The 22700-nt window shown below is 39.8% G+C and overlaps 1 protein-coding gene across 1 annotated transcript in view; it reads right to left on the bottom strand.

The window, feature by feature from the left end:
- Nucleotides 1–219: 219 nt before the first annotated feature.
- Nucleotides 220–22700, bottom strand: part of ERC2 (ELKS/RAB6-interacting/CAST family member 2) — a 361357-nt gene continuing 338876 nt past the window's right edge. Inside the window, exons 14-16 of the mRNA XM_060271028.1 lie at nt 17485–17632; nt 470–604; nt 220–228 (exon numbers count right to left, since the gene is read on the bottom strand). Of these exons, the coding sequence (XP_060127011.1) occupies nt 220–228; nt 470–604; nt 17485–17632 (292 nt within the window). The remainder of the gene's footprint in view (nt 229–469; nt 605–17484; nt 17633–22700) is intronic.

Raw genomic sequence — 22700 nt, 5'->3', positions numbered from 1 at the left:
TATCTGAAAATTTACTTTTATATATATATATATAAAATATTATGTTACTACTGGTGAGCAGACTCAAACCAATTATATTCTTATGGACAGGTTGAGTTAATAAAAGACAACCATAATAAATTATACTTGAAGAGAACAGCTATCTAAACAAAAACCCCAAAGTGCATTAAAAAAGCAATTCCTCAGAAACATTACTTTTAATAGTTGAATCGGGACTCTTCAGAAATGCTATGAAAGCAAAAGGAGGAAAGAAAACCATAACAAGAGGGACAAAAAGGCCAAACGGAAAGAGGAAGGAAAACGTTTAGATTATTTGAGTGATGGAAATAAATAACAAAGCTATTAGTTTCAGTTCAAAGAGCATATCGCTTGTATTGTTTATTCTTTCTTTTGAACATTTATTTTATCTTGAAAATTGGCACGGTAAAAGCGTACGCGTGAAGGTAAAGGAAGGAGAGACATGACTGACCTGTTCTGGAGAGGGTCTGTGGTTGGAGTGCTGTGTTCTCCCAGGAGATCTGTGATGATGGTGGTGGTGGTGGTGGTGGTAGTGGTGATGGTCATCGTCATAGTTGTCTGCCATCAGCTTCATCCTGTTCTGCGTCTGTCAGGATTGAAGCAAACAAAAGGCCACTAAGTGCTAAAATGTACTAATCAAAATTAAATGGCAGCTGGGTCTGCATTAGAGCACTGCTCCACGCCTATCCCCAAGTAAAGGTAAAGGGACCCCTGACCATTAGGGCCAGTCGTGACCAACTCTGGGGTCGCGGCGCTCATCTTGCTTTATTGGCCGAGGGAGCCGGCGTACGGGTTCTAAATTTCATTTGAAGTTCTGAGATGTAACTCTTGAGCAAACCCAACCAGTGCTTATGGCATCCTGCCAGGCAGACCTTGGACCTAGAAGGCCACGTGTACCTTAGACCTAGTAGACTACCTATTCCATACTGCGTAAAACATGCAAGTTGAAGTTACAGCCTCATTTGAGCAAGAAGCTCCTCCCCTCCAACTTCCATGGCAGTTGAGTAGACACAAGTATTCTTCCTTTCCAGTTTTAATTCAGCACATTTGAACTTGGTGTCTTTTTCCTGTTGCTGCAGATGAAGCCGGTCTAACAGCAGCTGGAAAAGAATAATTGGGGGCACACTTACAGTGTGTGCCTGATCTTGCTTGTCAGTTTGGCACTCTTGCTTCACCTATCTGCCGCCTTGCATCATATGATGACATTTAATGAACAGGTGGGCCTGATTTGGGCCAAACCAGACCACAACCAAATGAGGAGGCCTAGCAGGTCTAACTAAATACTTGGCAGACTGGAGATTCCTCTAGGGGTTGGGTGCAGGATCATTCCTGCAAGTATGTCAAAATATGAGTGATAATGTAGTAGACATTGGTTTTTTGTTCAGGTTCTCTGGAGTCAGATTTGGAGACCAACAGAGCCCAATGAGGCAGGGAAATCATCCCTATGCATAAAGCAAGTATATTTCTTTACTGTGATACAGCCATGGAACTCAATTGCAAGAGCAACCCTATGATGTACATAATGTATGAATTGACCCTAATAGAGGGGTTAATGCAACATTTTTCTTGAAGGCCAAAAATGTTATCTAGAGGGCAATGTGGGTTTACTTTTCCCTAAATGACTGAAGTCATAATTTAATATGAATTGGCGGCTGGCATCCTAAATTGGAGCAACCCGTAGAATAAAGAAAGCTTGTTACTGACCTGCAGTTGAATATTCTTTATTGAGTCTTAAACATAGCAACAAATCACATGGTGAAAACACCTTTCCCATCTACACAGTGCCAAGTATTCTAATATAGTTCAAAGACAGACGCTACCCAAAATATACATGTTTCCAACAAGAAGCCTTTTTTTCTACCAGGAAGGAGGAGGAAGATGCTCTTAGGTTCTTACCAATGAAGTTCCTGACCAATATCACTTTGGTTACTGTAAGCCTTACAATATATTTCCCCTTTGAGAGAAATTCTTAAAAGTTTTATTTGTTTATTTTCTTATCAATGAACGGCCTTAAATTTCCTACCTTTCAACTGTACCCTTTAAAAATGTACTAGTTAAACAAGATGATATATGCAATCCTGAAAATGTTTCCTGTAATGAGGTGTTGGGGATTAGTCTTGTTATGGGGTAAGAACTGTGAATGGATGATGCCATCTTCTTAATTTGGTGCTGAAATATAAATAAACCACTTTTAATATTTCTTCCTGAGGAATCTAAATCACAGAAAAAGCAGGCACAAGACTACTGCTAAGAGCAAATCCCACACTTTTTATGTCTCTTGATTGTAGTCTCGGGACAAGATTATTTGTTTAGGGAAGTTATTGCTTGGCAAGGGTGACAGGGGGAAAAGTCTGAGGCTGTGTTTTGGTTCCTCTTGTGGTTCGGTTATAAGAAAATAAGAGTTTCTGTACTGAACTGCTCTTTCACTGGGACATTTCTTCTGCTTTGAAATATGGACTTCTATCATCTTCTGTGGTTTGAAGCTTTGAAACATGCCACAGTGACATGGGATTTTTTGGGGGGAGGGGAGTAAAAAGCCACTAGAAAACATGGGATGATTATAATTATCTTTATCAAGCTTGTAAACCAAATACTGTGAATTACTGCTGCCTGTTTTACTTACTAATTCTTTTAAGGTTCAGTAGGCTTTGAAATGCCAGGTATAGTTTTATTCCAGGAAGAAATTAATTAACTAGATTGGAATTTGTCCAGGACCCCCAGGGGCTTTATACCTCTACACTTGCAAAAAATGCGATGGGATTTTTATTGACCACATGTGTTTAAAAGCTTAGTTTATCGGGGTGGGGAGAGAGACGACTGTGTACTTCCAACTGCACTATGTCCCTTAGAAACGTGCTTAACAGTATTGATCTGGAGGGAAGAGTGCCACCTACTGACACCATAGGGCCACCACTTCCTACACTTTCCTGGATTTCCTTAAAAATTATTTCAAGCCTATTATTGACCAAATCTGTTCCTATTTAACATGGAACAGTAAAGTAGAATAAAACCTACATTTTATTACTTTGAATTTTGTACGCAATTGGGTGTATACTGAAGATTTTGGATTCTGCAAATCTTAGCATATTATTTCAGAAGATACAGGAGCATAGCTGCCAAGTTTTCCCTTTTCTCGCGAGGAAGCCTATTCAGCATAAGGGAATTTCCCTTTAAAAAAGGGAGAACTTGGCAGCTATGTACAGGCGCAATCTATTAAGACTGAACTTTGCTTCTAAGTCCTTTGCAACTAACATTTAACAATGTAAACAATGCAGTTAATGGTACTATTCTGTGGAACTACAATTTCCTCTGCAAGGCATTTTAACTGATGTTTTCAAACATTAGTTTCAGTTGCCTAAGTAATAACAGCATTTAAACTCTAAGTCTACCTTCGTGGTTTGCATTTGTGTTTCAATAGTAGGAAGTTTAATTATAGGAAAACAGTAGCAAGGGAATGTGTCACATTTTGGTCTTCTCTTGGGAATTATGTCTGGCCAGATTCCTATGAAAACCTGTTGCAGGAGTTGTGCACATATAGAAATTGGGAACCTAGGGGTACACACAGGCCCGGCTCTAGGTGCAGTCCCAGTGGCGCGGGGCGCATGGGCGCGGGGCCAATAGGGGGCACTGCACGGCAAAGCCGCACGGAAGCCATGCTGCACATTGCAAGGGCGGGGGCGCCGGAGCAATCTCCGCGCCTCAGCGCCAGGGCGCCTGACCTGCTCGAGATGGCCCTGGGTACACATAACCCTAAACATTTCGTGAATCTTTGTACTTTTGTTCATTTGCGGTATTTATTCTTCCCAATTTGAACTATAAACTGGTGATTTTCTCGAGTCAAAATGAGAGTATCCCCTAAACATTTTTTTAAGAAAAAGCTCTCTCTCTCTCTCTCTCTCTCTCTGTGTGTGTGTGTGTGTACACACCACTTTTCATTTTAAAAAATCAGAGTGGTTTACAAGAGCCATACATAAAACCATACAGAATTTAAAGCCAGAGATCCACTAACAACAAAAACAACAAAATTAATGTTGCATTAATATGGCCTTAATACTAATTTCATGAATTTTGATGATTGATATGGTGTTTGTAATATCACAAATGCATACTGCATGAACAATTTGCTTTCATGTAAGTTATGTGGCACGCTGGTCAGCAATGCCAGATGTTGAACCATTCGTAACACTCTTCCAAATGCAGCCCATGCCAGGCACCCTATGAAGCCAATGCCCGCCTTCTTCCCCATTCCCTGCTCCCCAGACAGCTGCCTAGGACACAGGCTCCTAAATATGGCACTGTGTGATAGTTCTTCTCTGCCAGTACTCCAAATCCCTTCCTTTTTGGTTTTAACAGGATGATGACAGCAACATCGGGAAATGTGGATTTCTTCCTTCACCTAGGAATAATTCTTTTTAGTCTTACCATGACCAGTAACAATATTTCCCTCAAAATTGCTTGGACGCTTCACCAAAGCAGGGCACTGTGCTTCAAAAGTGCCCCCGAAATTCCACCTCAACAAAATTTGTTGGCAACCCAACACAAACAGCAATCCTACTACAGCAGGCATGTCCAACAGGTAGATCACTGGATGCCTGTGGTAGATCCCCCCCCCCAAAGAAGCTCAACAAATTTGTCTCGCCCCCAAAAAGCTCAACATTACTTTGCACCTCTAAAAATAGGGCTTTCCTTCTCCCTGAAAAAAAAGCTCAACAACTTTGACCTGATTCCCAAAAGGGGGTAGACCACTGCACATTTTTAAGTTGGACTCTTTTGAAGCCAAGTACTGTAACCCTACTGAAGACTATCTGAGTGAGCCCCATTTACCATGATTCTTTTTGTGCATAGGTGTGCATACCCAAGTGTGGATGTGGATCATGCCAAATGTTAACAGGATAATTGCTTATTTGTTGCTTGTCTCTTCAACATTGCTGTGAGTGAGAATCTGATTCTTTCCCCTGTTGTCTGTCTGTCTGTCTGTCTGTCTGTCTGTCTCTGTCTCTCTCTCACATACACACAATATCCACAAGCTTGCTTTTACTGATCCCATATATTAGTTTGCCTAACCTCTTTACTGAACTTCTTTCTAAAACAGCAACTATCTGCTAAAGAACACATTGGTTCATATAATATTAACACACAGTAAATGAAGCAGCAAATTAAATCAACTGATGTGGGCATGTATGGTTTGGGATCCAAAGAGCCACATGCACAATGAGACCCTTCCAGTTCACATTTCCAGAGCAGTTCACATTTCCAAGTTATCCCCTTTTTTAAGGGAAATTCCCTTATGCTGAATAGGCTTCCTCGTGAGAAAAGGGAAAACTTGGCAGCTATGCCTATATTCTCTAGGAGTTCTACAGGAAAGCTTTATCTGGGTTGGCTAGTAAAGCATAACAGCAAATTAAAATTGTAATATTGAAAGTCTAATCTAAAAATACCTTTATCAGGTCAGCAAAAAATATCATTATCAGTTATCCAGATCAGATGAAGAATAAAATATTTGTGCCTGGGATTTAGATGTGGAAAAATAGTTAAGGCTTGCTGCTAAGAAACAGGAAATACACAGTTATGGTTCCCATGCAGAACTTCTTCATCGTATCTCCCCCTTCACAGACAGAATTAGATCAGTGACTTGTGCAACTTTTGCAGTTCTTCCTATGTTCTGTATCGTAAGGAAATGTATGGGATGTAAACACAAATACGTGGCCATGATGTAGCCAGAAGCTAGGGATGGTGGAAATGCAAACCACAAGATGGAGTTTGAGTTACAATAGTGCGATAAAAAGATGGACAGGTACAGAACAACAAGCCCATCCCTACCAGAAGAAGAAGAAAAAGAAAAGGGTGTGAGCAAGTACTATGCTAAATGATTTCCAAATACACACATAATGTCCTTAGCCTAAAGGTGACAATTTGCATTGCAGCAAAATATAATGTCAAGAAAGCATTGCAGGAAGCAAAGCAGAAGTTACACCATTCCTTTACTCTGAAAGGAAGGAGCACATGATTCCAACAGCAGCAATGCCCCTGAGCAAATGTAGTGCAAAACTGGGCAAGACTGTTGGGGTCACAAACTAGCAGATGAAATTTGAGGTCAGCTGAAAGTCACGCACACTGGGACAAACAATACATTTCAATAATATTTGGCATGTTCAAAGTGCTTCACGTACAGCAACCATTCTTTCATTATCAACATGGGTGTGGATTTCCGTTCTTGTGCTTTAAAACTGTATCTATGATAAGTAGCAGATACAATAAAGGAAGTATTTGCATTGATAAAATATACGGCAAGAGCTATGTTTGGACTGTAGCTTATCCCATATATTGCCCAGAGGTTACCAGGTATATATCCTTAAAAAGTACAGTTTCCTTATAAGCCAAGGGTAAAGCAGATGAAGGTGCTTTTGTTTAAAAAGGGGGGGATTTATTATGCTTTCTTTCTTCCTTCTGCCAAAGTTGTTGAGCTTTCTTTAGTTTTGCTCAGTTTTTTGTTTTTGTTTTTTGCAAAATTGCAAAGAAATTGAACGTTTTTGACCTATTCTGGGGGAAATTGGCAAAAAAGACACTGCCAACATCAGTTGCCATATGTTTTGATTTTCGCGGACATTTAGTCGATTTCTGCTGCAGTATTTCAGGTATGTCTGGAAATTTCCAGACGTATGGCAACCCTACAGATTCTAGATGTTTCTGAACTACAACAGCCATCATTCCTGACTGCTGGCTATGCTGATTGGGGCTGATGGGAACTGCAGTCCAACAGTATCTATAGAGCCACAGGTTCCCTACTCCTGATCCAGCAGTTGCAAAATGAATGTGTAGATGACCCTTGGGGTCTCAACTCTACAATCCTATGATTCTCTATTATAGAGCAATTACATCCTATTGCATTAGCAAGAAGGTACAGAAAATAGAACTGTGGAAAGATAGCCTGTAGTAAGGTTTCATTATGTTATGCTCTCCAACAGACAAAAATAATTCTGAAACAAGCTAGAACAAAATAGAAATGAACCCATGTGCTAAAGCAAAGAACCAAAAGATAACTGAATGGTTCTGCTTTTTTAAATCTCTTACATCAGAGTTGTCTCATCTGCCTGAAAGTCATACAATCAAATCTTTCTGTATTGCTAGAAATGATTATTAGAAAGCCATTTCGGCAATTTCCCTATCAAAAGTCTGGATTGCCTAATTTAAACAGTAGCAGAAGGGCAATGAGCTTATTTCAGTCACATTAAAACTGAATTGGCACTGAATTAATTGTAACAATTCTGACACCTGTCACCATACAGTTTTACAAAACAGGTAAGGCTTATTCCAAGGCAAATTGAAAGGAGATAATATAGTTCCTTCTTTCAAATACTGGTGGGTAATAATCCTTTCCCAAACACCAGCTGGAATACTAGATGTGTGGCAGAATGAAAACTGTAGTTCCAGGTGCCAGACACTTATCTAAGGTACTAAGACTACATTTCAGCTTTTGTGACATTTGTGACTTAAGTTATATTGATTTAAACACAACCCATCTGACTTTTCTGTTGTGGTCACATATCTTTCCTAAGTAGGCACAAGTCTTAGAAGTTAAATGTGTATAACACACAATAAAGTGTAGTCGGTAATGAGTACGCTATGCTCATGCTAAAAGTATTTGCCTCAGTCCCAAATACTAAACACGGTAATTACACGGAAGGATATGAGAACAAAAAAAGGAAAGAAGTTGGTTAAAATATATAATTAACACTTTGAAAACAGAGCTGCTTGGAGACAGTATAGACTAAGGACCTAAATGTATGCAGGCAATATAAGATGTGAAGCCAGCCTTTCTTTTTTTATGACAGGAAATTATTAAACAGACAATTTTCTGTAATAATTATTTAATACATATTTAAACTATTAGATCAGATAAGTTGCTTAATAGGAAAAAAAGTAGAACTACTATTTTCCCCATACTTGATATGCTAGTAAATCGTGTCCTCCCTAAAAGAGGGCGCGTGTTGTGGTGAGATCTGGAGACCAACCTCCTATGTTGTGGGTGGGTGAGATTGGAGAGCCACAACACCCGATTGGTAGGTCCCTTGTTGTTGGGTGCAATCTGGCCAATAGGGTGCAGTCCAAACGGATCAATGCACCCATGCACGTGACCCAGAGCTTCCTCTTTCAGCCCGTGCATTCGGAACACCCGCCCACCTCTCCCTACTTTTAGGGCATTTTGCGATTGATCTTGCTATGCCGTCAGGCTGCTGCGTAGCAAATTGTCACAACTTGTAAGGTTGCGGATAGGCCACTGGTTCAGATGGTAGGGATGGGAGAATGGTCTCACCATCCCTATGTGAAGGGTATTCTGTTAAAGGAATCCGTGGACTCAACTGGTTTGGTCAACCCCTGAGAGGGGGTTGTGCCCGTGCCTGAGTCCAGGGGGACACCTGCGTGGTGAACATGGTCTGTCCCCAGCTTGCTGCCTATCCAGATGTTCACCCTTGGTGACCTATGCTGGTGCCCTGGGTCAGCGCTGCCTGCAAGGGTACAGGGAGCTAGCTGAACCAGATCCTATGCAACCACTCACCTTCTGTAATCAATAAAGTTGTGGCCTAAATTCTGCCAAAAACCAAACTAAAATTTGAGTCCAATGGGGGGAGGTCTCTGGGTCTGAACACACAATACAAAGTATGCATTTAATTTTTCCTTGTGCCTATTTCTATTTGACTGCAATCCTAAACAACCTTTGTTTTGATGTAAAACGGATTGAATTCAATGTGAATTACTTCTAGGCCAGTGTGGTTATAGTTAGAATGTTAGCTTAAGTGCACAATGCAGAACAATGCAGATGTATGATTTATTCATTTCAGGAAACAACAGAAATAAAGAAGTTTCAATTCTGTGTTGTTTCTATCCAGGTTTTATTTCATTTTATTTAATAGCAGAAAGCAGCAGGACTTGTTTCAGTACTAAAACAAGTTTTCATCAAGTTGTTGTTGCAAAAGCATCAGTCTTCTATATTAACCCAGCACTGCAGATGAGAAGCCAATATAGGAAAATATCAAGTGTTAGCCATGCATTATGCACATGCTTAAACATTTTCCATTAATAGCATCAATGTACAATGTGATCCTGGGTTATTTTCCTGCTATCAAGCCAGTTCAGATGCAACAGGAAACTTTGGCTTAACACAAGCCAGGATCTTTGCAGCAATGTGCAATATGAAGGAGGAAAAATGTTAAGGAGCAGCTTGCTGCAGAAACACCTTCAAGAAAGTCTTGAACAGAAAATAAAATTGAGAAACAGGTTCAATTTAAGGTGTCCAACATTAAATAACACTCCACTTCTATAACATACATGAGGGAAAGATGGGTAGAACTGACAGTGAGGTTGATGTCTCTGCTAACATACAAAGGAATTTTCTCAGGGAATCATTAAATGCCTGTTTTCTTCAAAGCTTACAGAAGCAGGACTGACCCTAACATTAGGCAGAGTGAGATCACTGCCTCAAGCTGCAGGCGTGTGTCTGAGCTGTGTGTGGCCTAGAGCATATACTGCACCCTCTCTAGCCTGCTGCTTTCAGCAACAATATTGTCTCATCACCAGTCAGCTTCAAATTCCTCCTCACCTCAGGCAGCAAAATTATTATTAGTAGTACAGTACTAGTATTATTTTCTTCGCTCTTCGCCCCAAGGCCCCCCTATTAAATATTTAAAACTATTAAAATATCAAATAGTTTAAATTTAATATTAAAAAATAAATAAAACAACTTTAAATTTAATATTAAAAAATAAATAAAACAAGTTTTAAACAACTTACAATCACAAAAGTAAGGGGGTCCTCAAGGGGACACCTCAAGTGTCAAAAGCTAGGGTAAAGAGGCTTAAGGTTCACCTAGTGTACTGTTCTGGTGGGCCTAGTCTGTGAATAAGCCACAAGCCTTAGTAGCCCAACAAGGCTAGACCTCACACACAGGACTTCCAAGCTAGGGCAGAGGAAGGGAACCGTGTAAAGGGTCGGGCACAAGAAACCACTTTCAGCCCAATGCATAATCTGGGGCACCATCTGAAGTTGACCAGGGATGAGTACCTTGGTTTACAAACACAATTGGTTCCGGAAGTCCGTACTTAACCTGAAGCGTACTTAACCTGAAGCGAACTTTCCCATTGAAAGTAATGGAAAGTGGATTCATCTGTTCCAGACAGGTCTGCAGAGTACTTAAACTGAAAAAACTCAAACCGAGGCGTACTTAAACCAAGGTATGACTGTAAGTGAAGGAGGCCAATGTCAGGAAGTGAGAGACATACAATGTCCTCAGCAACACATCAAGGAGGCCCACATAAGGGGCTGACATAGGCTGTCCTCCCAGGTCATACTCAAATTCAGCTACCAATGTCTTTTCTTTATTTGACTACAATGTTGTGATGACGTACTTGCCAACTGGACTGGAAAAACCAGGACATTCCGGCAAATGAAACAGAAAAGATTGCTAGCTATGTTAACTTTTATGTACTCCCACTATCGTAAGATTTCAAAGTTACCCTTTTAGTTCCTAATCCTTCTATGAAGTAGTGAGCTAATGAGTTAGCAAAGATTGCCAAATGCTAGCTTTGTCTGTGGCTGATATATTGTGGACACCTGGGATCTTGGAGTGACTGGAACATGTCTAGGGTAAAATGCTCTCCAGCAGCTTTTGGCCAATTTTTTGGCTGACCATCCGAACAGTTAAAAAAGACATTTGAGAAACACAGCAGTAATTCTGAACAATCCTTCAAGAAAATGTATTTACTAGTTTTAAGCAAATTATTTCAAAGAGAATTACATCATTGTATAGATTTCACTTAGCAGCATTTATCTTTGAATTCTCATAAGGAATTCTAGCTAGACATTTTATTTTGTCAACTGCTAATGAACCACTGATTTGGTTTGAGTACAGTCCTAATGGGAGCGTACACAATCCTAAAATACAAATTAGGATGATTAATTACTAAAAAAGTGATGTATAGGTTTGCCAAACAATTAGAATTTCAAACATTCATGAACTGCTTGTTTCGCAGCTAGCTTGGTTTCTTTGCATTTGCTACAAACCTACTTTGACAAAGTTTGCTAAATCTTAAAATATGTTCAGATAGAAAAACTTTAAGAGTTCCCTTTAGTTCTGCACCAGAATGTTGTTTCATATCCACCAACATGCAAATAGGCTCCTGAATGTATCATGTTGGCCACAAAAACCACAACACATTAAACCACACCAATTCAACGGAGGCCAGGCTCATGCCATGTTTTGACTTTCTCCAAAAACTCAGAATGGCTCTTTTATTGACGCATAGCTACAATATATGTGATTTATGTCCCCTTTCAATCTGCTCTCTTCAGGAATATTCTCTAAGCTGGGCCTCTGCTTTCTTCATTATATCCTTCCATTGGTTAAATGAACAGACCAAAAGCTGACAGGCACAAGATTTAAGGAGTCTTAAAAATGTCATTTTAAATACTGTCCTCCAAACACATTGGAGTCTATTGGACCTCCCCAGTGAATGCTTCCGAGGATATTTTAGCATTTTGCAGTTATTACAGTGTTTTCTGTATATGATGCAGGAGCTAAAAATAGAATATCATTTAATCTGAATAAATTTAAATAGTGAGTTTTGGCACAAGCACTTTTTTAGCCATAGCTGCCAAGTCTCCCGTATTCCCCGGGAAATCCCTGTTTTCCCAGCTGAAAAAACTGTTTTTTTTGTTTTTCCCCGGTTTATTCTGGCGCGACGGACATTTTGGAACTGGGCGGAGCATGCTCAGAAGCGACTTTTGATGCTGCTCTGCCCAGTTCCAAAATGGCTGCAGTGCGACTTCTGGCGCGGCAGCCATTTTGGAACTGGGCAAAGCAGCATCAAAAGTCACTTCTGAGCATGCTCCGCCCAGTTCCAAAATGGCGGCAGCGCTACTTCTGGTCTGCTACTTCTGGCCCGGTCCCTTATTTCTCCGACAGCAACTTGGCAGGTATGTTTTTAGCCCCTTATGCTAATAAGGCTTCGATTTGTATAGTTCAGTCCTAAGCATGTTCTCGTGTGTGTAATTAGAATTCCAGTCTAGGCATACTTTTCCTTAAAGCAAATCCCACTGAATCAAGTGGAATCTCCTTCCAAGGAAGCATGCTTAGGATCTGGATGTTAAGGCTTTTAATTCCTTTGCAGCTTCCCTCAACTGCTAAACTATTTCAGCAGTAGCATCAACAACACCTGCAGCATGGAATGACTTCGCTGCTATATCCACTCCCTTTTCACTGCCTGCTATCCTACAACTTGCAACAATGTCCAAAGGGCATTACCAGACAGAAGTGACTTGGGTTACAATCCCTGCATGTGCACAGTTGTGAAGTTAGACCCAGTCCATATTTCTCAGCCTAGCCTACCTAAAAGGTTTGTTGCTAGGATGAAATGGGGATAAGGTAGCCCATGTATGCTGCCCTGAGTTCCTTTGAGGAAGGGCAGATTAAAAATATGGGGCAGGATGCAACATCATGCTATTCAGATAGTTTCTTCATTGCAAGCATTTCTGCTTCCCAGGTGGAACAATCTCCCTACTCTTCCTCTCACATGCTGTTCTGGGGTTTTCCCCAATGTCATAAAGTGGATGTGGGGAAAGTATTTGGGGTTCACAGCAGGAGGACAAGGGAATGGGGAGAAAGCCCCATTCTGCTAGTGGGAGTCCTTACACTAGCTACTGTTAGCACATTGGTTTAATTAAATCCAGCCCATGATAAAGTGATGTATCCTACAAGGTCATGCCATTAGTGTAATGACTTCTGCCTGTACAACAGGACTTCCTCTCTCTGTAGTTTACCCTTACGTTTCCCAAGCCTCTGGAGCAGATTTGAGGGGACCGGGGAGAGAGGAAGTTCCATCACACAGACATAAGTCCTTCCATTAATATGTAACCCAAGCAATAAACCTTTTTATCCAATGGGTGAAACATTTGCAGAAAAAAACTTTAAACTACGAATGTTAATGTTTAAGACCTGCAGCTGAAGACCATACACACCCTGAGATTTCTTTCTTTTAAGTAATTGCCACAGTATGTGGAGCTGTTGGGAAGCATAAACCAAATAAGGGATGAGAAATAACTATGCTTTGAGCACACAGAAAGAGCATGGCATGCTCTTTTCTATGGAGCAATTTCCACTACTGGACAGAAAACTCAGATTTTAAATCGAATTGCCAAGAGACTTGTCTGACAGCAGAAATGACAGCATAGGAAAGTGAACACAAAGCTCCCTCTCTGTGGACAATTGTCTTCCTCGTGTATATATCCATCATTGGGGCCTGGGCCTGGCAACATTACTTGAATAATAAAAGTTCTTAGCCATTTCAGGAAGAGTTTAACCTTCAACATTCTTTGAAAATGTCACATGGAAACATTACAGAGAGAGCCAATTAGTCTTCACCTGAAGTAGGAAGCTTGAGGAGTCAGCCAGATTGTTTAGAATGTTTTATCGTTATCTATGTCTGAAGCAAACCTGGATATATTTGAGTTTTGGCAATTCAATCTCAGTATACGTCTGTGATACATTACGCATTCTGATGCAATCAGTGCCCTTGGCATTAAGCCAATCCCAACAGAGCTCTATGAGACAATTTGTTATATTGGGTTAATCCACAAAGTTTAATAGCATTGACTATCTGAATCTTAGGACTATTTTAATATATAATATATATTTCATACTATATCCGATAAACATATGAAGCAAAACATAATACAGAAAGCATACCATAGAAAGCAGTGTTGTCTTCTAAGGCTGATAAGACAACATACAGCCAGAGCTTGTGATTTGAAGCATAATGCTATACATGTCTTCTCAGAAGTTAATGCCATTTAGTTCAATGAACATTACTCCAAGGAAAGAGAGTATAGGTTTGAAGTTTGAAAGCCTCTATTTTCTTCCAAATAAAAATGCACCATTCCATTTCAATAGTAATTCAAACAATTTAACATCATAGAGACAGTCAAACCTTGGTTCCTGAACGCCTCCATTTTGGAACGTTTTGGCTCCTGAACGTCAAAAACCCAGAAGTAACTCCTCCAGTTTTCAAACAATTTTAGGAAGCCAAACGGTTTCTGAGCTGCATTTTTCACACACACATCCCACTGAATTTGCAGCCAGACAAGATAGGGAGGTCTGCTTGGCAACCCCTTGTACACTGACTTGAGTTCCATGATATAAATATCCCAAGGTGAGATATAAATGTACTAATGAATTTAAAAGGCATACAATATAACTCTGTACAATACACACAACCCAGCTGTTATAAGCTTTACAAAGAACTGGCTGGGAAAAATCCCAATCTAGCTGATTTGTAAGGCATCTATATATTTAGAAATGCCTTGATTTGAGCCTCTTCCCCTTATTACAAAAAAAAATGGTGCTCTGTCTTTTTTCTTGCCTAGCATATAACTAGAAAATATAATGAAATGAACATATAGATCACAGGAAAATACATGATTCTTTTTTGCTACAAACTCTCGGTCACATTTCTTGAGGTGCATCAGCAACAAACATGATTCATAAAAATAATCCAATAAATTCAAATAGAACAAAATCATATTAAAATTGAAACCAATAAAAGTGTTGTGAAACCTATTTACATGTTAATAGTTGTCACTATTTGTGTCTCTTAATACGTTCCAAAGAAATGTTGTATGAAATGAAGATACTATGTTATTTCAGTGAAAAGCAATTGTAATTTGTTTCACCAAAGGCCAAGCAACCCAATGCCAGGGGCATTGATCAATTTGTTTCCTTCAACACAACAGTGTTTGCAAGAGTAGCACTCCAGACCATGGATCTAATTAGGCCCACCAGGCCATTTTGACCATGCCATGCCCTCTTGCCAGTCACCTGGCATCATATAAGATGTCAGGTGTGAACAGGTAAAAGATAGCTTGGGTGGGGCAAAATGGGCTGCTGAAGCACCTTCGATCAGTTGATCAACAAGGTTTCAGAAGTACTGCATCTGAAATGATGAGAATGCTTCTGAAATGCCAATGATCAACTGAGCTGGGCTGATGAAGCACCAAAAATCAGCTGATTGCTTGCACTTCAAATGGCAAGCCCTTTGCAAATACTTCTAGGCCAGGCACCCCCAAACTTCGCCCCCCCAGATGTTTTGGGCTACAATTCCCATCTTCCCCGACCACTGGTCCTGTTAGCTAGGATCATGGGAGTTGTAGGCCCAAACATCTGGAGGGCTGCAGTTTGGGGATGCCTGCTCTAGGCAGTGCTTTGAAGTCTCAATGACCAGCTGATAGATGGGGCTTCCAAGCACGGTGTAGGGCTATTTGCAAGGGCACAATCACCTGATAGTTGGGGCTTTCAAAGTGCTACATGACCTGACATCACCAGTCAAATGTTGTCTATAGGGAGTATGAGGCATGGCCTGTCAGCTTGATGTGGATCTCCCCCCCTGCCCTATAGGGTCAAATGAGAGGAACTAAAGGGGTACACTCTAAGACATACTGGGGGCAGAGCAAACCCCCTGGTGGCCCTAAAGTGTACCTTTTCCCTTTATATGTTTATAGACCCATCCTTGTGCTGTATTATTGGTCATGTTATAGCATAGCAGAATGTTGGGGAATGACTTTTAAAATCCATCTGTATTTGCCCCCAAGGAAGAGGTGAAGAAAGAGAAAAGAGGGAAGTTATCTGACATAAGTTGAACGTATCTGGTATTACCTAGAAAATAAAGAGAACAGTGTTCGAGTCCCTGCCACTCAGCTGTGGCTACAGAGAATCCAGAAATCAATTTGTAAAAGTAAGAGAAAGGTGTTGATGGACCTACTGGGCTTACAACGTTTGGGTACAATGTCTCCTATCCAGCTGACTGACCTGAGGCACAGGTGCATCATGACTGGAACCCAGGTACTTGGCACCATTGTCTGTGATGAAGTCAGCATCACAAATGGGTGGTATGTTCATGCTCTGGGGCTGTTTCCTATGTCTATAGACCTGTGGGAAGAAGCTGTAATGATTAGGCGCATGAGGTCAGAACTATAGGAAGATCAGGGAAGAAGCAACAGTTTTGCATCCTGTTGCTTAAGGGGTAGAAAGCTACACCATACAATGCATGATTCAAGGAAAAGAACCATCACATTGATATGTTGGGAGGGATCCAATACAATGCTTACATGGCATGCTCATCTACGAATGACTGAATTCTGAAGGGCAAGCTGGTTACTTGCAAAGGGTTGGGTGAGACTGGTATGGCCAGGGATGTTTTCCTACTTTGCAAGTAACAGTAACAAAAATCAAGGCTGATACTGTCACACAGTGGAAAACATCCAATAAAGGCTCGTTCTAAAGCATCTCTTTTTCTCATCTACCTTCCCCAGGGTTTCCACAGGAGAAAAAGGTTTGACAATGCATTCCTACTACACACAACACAGCTTTAGCATCTAGGTTATCTGATTATGCTTCTCTTTCCTTAATGCATGGACCTAACTATTATAAACTTAATAGTGACATAAAAAGATTGCCCCAGCTAAAATAGTTTACTGTAGTCTGTTGGTTGTTGTATATGCATATTTAATCATTCATTCATTCATTCCATTTTTTTAATTCCACCTTCATTTCAAGGCATTCAGGCACACCTATCTATTTTATTGTCCCACCAAAAATGAAAGATAGGTAAGTTTGAGAGATGGTGGCTGGCGCAAGGTAACCCAGTGAGCTCCTTGCCTGAGTAATGATTTGAATTTGATCCAAATAATAAGTCCCAACCACGACCCCACACTTTATTATAGGATGTATTCTATGGCAATTTTCCCATATCAGTAAAAAGGAATGCAATTTAATAATTATTTTCAGATAAAACATATATTTAGAATATACAACCTAGCATTCATACAATTTGCACTTCAGAACAGAAGCAAATTATAGTTCAGTTTCTGCTGAGATCCATTTGTAACTTCCAGATAACCTTGCAGAAAGCTAACAAGCAACTATAACACAGCAAAAAAAATGAGGTTCTAGTATTCATATCATGATAAAAGTGGCATGGGTGCCAACACAAAATGGCTGCCATGTGCAGCAAAAAGAAGAGGTGACGGTATTCCATAGCGGGAAGTACCATCCCAAAAGAAGCACAGAATACAACAATATACAAAATGGGAACTAAACATAAAGGGTTAGTAGGGTTCAAGAGAAGGAACATATCTCAGTATGATGCTTTCTGTTGTTGTGTAATCAGTTAAGTGGTAGCCTCGATGGAAAAAGGGAAGCAGGACATGACCGCAGAACATATTGGACAAGCCAAACCGACATGCAACTGAATACTAAACAACAATAAAATAGTAGTAAGGCAATATGTATCCTTATCCTACCTTTCTTTCCAGCTGTCACAGGCAGGCTTGGTTTAAAGACTTAGTTTCATGTTAGAAGAAAGCAGGGAAAAATAATTGCAAATCCCCATAAAGAATGATAAGGAAAAAGTGTTTTCCAACCTGTTGTTTTAACTGATGGACTAATCTGTCTTTTTCTCTTTTCAAAGCCATCACTTCTTCTTGAGTTTTCTTTTTCTTTGAAGCAGACAGTTCAAGCAAGGCAATATTTGCATCTTTTTCGCTGATGGCAGCAAGGAGTGCTTCCTGTCTGATTAGATTAAAAAATAATAATGAAAACCCTTGGAAAACATATGCTTTTAATTGAATATTTTAGTGCCTCTGAAGCAAAAGAGGCAACATTAATACATTATGCATGTCTTATTCTGCATACAATGTACCCGCCCAAATTTTCTAGGTTCAATTCTATGTACAGTACTGCTTATGATCAATTTTGAACCTGTTTGATTCAGACAATAGCCCGGACTTCAATGACTGCAAGCTAAATCTAATGAACTCAAAGAGTCCAAATATTGCTAATTTTCATAGACTGCAACAATTAAATTGCAGAAAGGTTCATTTCATTACTTGGAATGTGGTATTGGGGTGCCTAAAAGAGTTCCAAAATCTCATGTGTAAGCTTTTTTTTTGTTCAATCTGACCAATCAACAACTCAAATATCTAAACATGATGGGACCTAATAATTTTAGCATATGATGGTATCATACGTCTTCTCTATATAAAAGCTAAAATTAAATTAAACTGTCATATGTACGGCATTCAGGCAATTATTATTATTATTATTATTATTATTATTATTATTATTATTATTATCATTATTAACCTTGCTCCATGACATTCCACAGTGGCTTGGATGAAACTGACAGGACCAAACTGAAACAAGATATTTAGAGCAGTTGTGGGATCAGGATAAAACTCAAACTGGGGACTTCATTATACAGAAATGACTAAACCTACCCATGGCGGGTGATCCTATTGGTCTTCAAATTGGTCTGTCAGGACCCAAAACCAAGTCACAGCCTGATCTAAGGTGGGTCACGACAGCAGCACTACCACCATACAAATAGATGGTTAAAAAGGAAAAAATAAGAAATGGGTACCTAAAATCATGTTAAAGTTAAAGGTGAGCCTCAGGACTAAAAAGGCTGAAAACTACCATGATATTATAGTGTCAGTTCAAAAGCAGTTTATGTCTCCTCATCCAGTTAGCTACCACTATCAGGTCCTGTTATATATTTTAAAGTGGATATAACTACATGCCAGAAGAATGCTGCTTACAATACCAAGCCTATATGAGATTATGTCTCCAGAAAGGACCCCAAAGTTTGGGCTAACATATCTGTTCTTGTGGAATAGTTAATAGAACATTATTGAAACCACCGTACAGCATAACCCTAGATCCCTACAGGATCAATTTTGCACATTTTTATGTCTCCTCTCAATAATGAAATTAGTACCTATATTTTATAAAACTAATAATAAAGAATGCACATATTTTTTATCAAAAATATACATAGCTGCCAAGTTCTCCCTTTTTTTAAGGGAAATTCCCTTATGCTGAATAGGCTTCCTCACGAGAACGTGGCAGCTATGAAAATATATCCTCTGCTTTTGATACATTATAGAAAATTTGAACATGTGAAATATTTCATAATTAAGTGGGCACAAAACATAAGAGAAAAATATTGATGGGAATATGAGGGAAATTGTGGCAATATCACGGATTCTCATTACAGAACAGCAAAGTGGTTAGTTTACATAGAAATATACACAGGCTACCCAGCAAACCCATATTGCCTGGACCACTCAGTTTGTTTCTTTAATAGTGATTAGTGGTGGAGTCCTGTGCAGGTCTCTGGGGGCCTTTGTCACAAGTATCAGTGGGCTCTTTGTCCCCTCCCTTTCTTCCTCAAACCACATTCCTTCTCCCTATTGGCTTCACCCCTTTAAAGTAAAATAAATATTGTGGGGCTTATTACCCTTCCACAGTGGAAAGGGTAACTTCTCTCGGATTTAAAATTCCACCTGAATTCAAAACGAATACACTCCCAGTCCTTCTCTCCCCTAAATTCTGCTCACAAATAAATCAGCTCCACTTGAGGGGAAATAATGAAATTCTCACATTTTCTGAGCCTATCAACTCTCGGTAGAAGCAGCCTACATGCACCTTTGAACAGGAAAATAGGAGGCAAAGGAGAAAACCCCTTAAAAGAAAATTAATATTCAACACACAGTGATGGAATCTCTTTAGCACTGTAAATTATTAAGCAGAAAATTGGGCAGAAGCATTATACAGGAGATGGCCACTCTGGAAGACATATATATTAAACATTCCATGTAAACATCTCAAATGATGTTTATTATCCTGGGATAGCAGCAGTGAAACAGAATTCTTCAGTGGGGCAAAAGGGCATAAAGGAACTCTATCTATCTCAATTCCCCGTCATAGAAGAGGAAGAAAAATTTCGATCAAACCGAAGCAAGCACCATTTGGGGATATGTTTCCAATGGGCGGGTAGGGGCTTCCTGCTCTGGAATAATCAAAAAGGCATCACCTTCTGAGTGTGTTAGACCAGGCATAGGCAAACTCGGCCTCCAGATGTTTTGGGACTACAACTCCCATCATCCCTGACCACTGGTCCTGTTACCTAGGGATGATGGGAATTGTAGTCCTAAAACATCTGGAGGGCTGAGTTTGCCTATGCCTCTGTTAGACCCTCAGGTGGAACAGGGTTGAAGGGAAAGGCTGGGCTGATGTAGACTGGGTGCTTCAAATCTGCCACAGATGGTCAGATGAAGGTGATCATCAGGACAAGGGCGCTTGGAAGAGTGACTTGGAGAAGCGCAAGGTGTCACTGATCAATGAGTCCAAAAACCAACATGGCTGCCCCTCAAGCACTAATTTGATACTGAAAGCGAAACCATCTGCAAATGCACATATGCATACATTCTAAATTCATTTAGTACACATATAAGAAATACGGTATGTGAAGGGGTGTGCTTCTGTGTAAGAAGAAGCACATACATGTGTGTTCAAGAGATCCACAGTCTAAACAATGTCAAAAAGAGTATATGTATTTTAATTTGTAGAGGTGGAATGAATAAAACACACACACACAAATTGTTTTAGCTACACTAAAAAAAAAACCCGTTAAGAATTAAACACTAGCAAATGCTCTCTTTTGATTGCTGTTGAACAGATTAATCATTTTAATAAGTCTCCTAGAAATCTTTTTTTAAAAATTGCCTTGCCACATCACAGTCTATTTAAAAGGGAATAATGTAAACACTTCTGTTTCACTCCCTCACCTACATTAGTAGGAGAACAATATTCCCAGCTTTATTAATAGGAACTGTCCATAACTGTTATAAAAGTAGATAAATGAAGTAATATAAAATTACGATTTCAGATGATAACAAATACGAAAAGCAAGAGCAACAACCTGTACTGTAATTCTTACATCCATTACTATGGAATGCATTTTGTGTAAGGACACAAAAATGCAATTAAAACACTGTAATTGAAAATGTTTGAACTAACAATATACACCCCACTCTTCATGTTCCAATCATAACTGAATGGAAAAGAAACCGCTCAATCAACCTGTCTCTATAATTGTTGTTTTCTTTCCCTTCTGACCCCAAGTATTCAACTTTAAGTTCAATAGGAGGTAATGTCAGAGAGACAGTGATGAGAGATCCTATTTGAAACAACTTCTTTCTTTCACCCCAAGAAGGGGGAAAAAGATAAGTTCAAACATGCTATTAATCCACGACGGTTGCACATGTACCTTTAAGGAAATATCACAAAGGACCATTATCTACAGTTAAATTTTTTAATCCATGCAGCCATAACTGAATCAGTGGCTGGTATTTATAATTTGCGTAAGAGCCTAATACATAATAACTTCACAGATAGCAGTCCAAAATTCTAGTTTTATGTGAAGAAGTTGACCAATATGAGCTACAGGCTGCATTCAGGTGTGGGGTGCAAGGCGCTAGCTTTCCTGGTTATAGTGCTAGCGCTTGTGTTCCAGTTTCCAATGTTACTTTTACACAGCAGGACCTGTTGCAGTATGGGACTGTGGCTTTATTTGTTGATATACTGCCATGTTGAGCTAAATTGCATTAGCACCAGTGGGGATGATGTGATGTGTAAAAGCAACATGCATGTTTCCACTCCTCCCCCGCCCTTTCCACACATGCGTCCTTCAGTTCCCTCATGATTAAAAGTGCAGGCTTTTAAATAGGCAATAGAAAGTGATATATACTGGGAGAGCATTCAGCAACTGACGGCATTAAATGTGTTTTTTTAAAAAAGTGAGTTGAATGTTTAAAACCTTCTTCAGTTCTAATCAAAGGACCAAAGTAGGTATGATATTAACTGCATGATTGCAAGTAATTTGTCTTCTTTTATAAACTTAAATAGCAGCCGGGATTGAGACTGTAGCACATGGGGAAGTGGTTAACCCTTTCCTCTCAAATCATGGCCCCCCATGAAAACTGTCCTGAAAACCTCATGCCACTCTTAGAGGGCAGCACCAATGGACCCTTCCGTTCAGGACCTGATAGCAATTTCAGGGTTGGGAGGGTTCTCATCAGGACCACAATGCCCATTGAGCCATTGAGAAAAACATACACACCCTTGTATATTTTCCTTGCAGAAAGAAGAGAGGTTTGTGGGGTGAGCAGTGAGCAGAAAAATAACACAGGATGAAAGGCCAAAACACTTCTTCACCTGCCAGTCTTTATTCCAGATCGCTGACTGCCACCATATGCTAAGTGGCATGCAAATTGTTGAATCAACACAGAAGCATTACACACAACCGTGTGTCACATGTAATTTGACGTCAGTTATGAAATTAGTACTGGCTCTTTATACTTCAAGAAATATCCAGTCAATCAACCGACCCATATACACCTGACAAATTTGCACTTCAAATTCTGTCCCCTATGCATGCGCGTCAACTCCAGGGGGACGAGGCTCAATGGTTGTTATCTTTTAGAGGGCCGTGGGCCCCCATTGTTTAGGGCGAACACAGAGCTGGGTGCGGAGTGACATCAAGACATTGCATAACATTGTGTGTCTGATATCAGGATGTGATGTTGGCCCCTCCTCAATGTTTTTTTTAGAAGATGGCTCCTCTGCCTCTATGTGATCATCAAATCATTCACACAAAGTAGCCAGATAGACACTGAAGACTATAATTTAAAATGGCTGTATTCTGCTTTAGATTCATAAGAAGCCAGATAAGAAGGCATAATTTATTTATTTTTTTCATTGTTGTGTATGGCAATCATGAAAGCACTTGACTTAA

Source organism: Zootoca vivipara, chromosome 2 (genome assembly GCF_963506605.1).
Source record: "Zootoca vivipara chromosome 2, rZooViv1.1, whole genome shotgun sequence".
NCBI lineage: Eukaryota > Metazoa > Chordata > Lepidosauria > Squamata > Lacertidae > Zootoca > Zootoca vivipara.
This window is presented reverse-complemented; position numbering and strand designations above follow the sequence as displayed.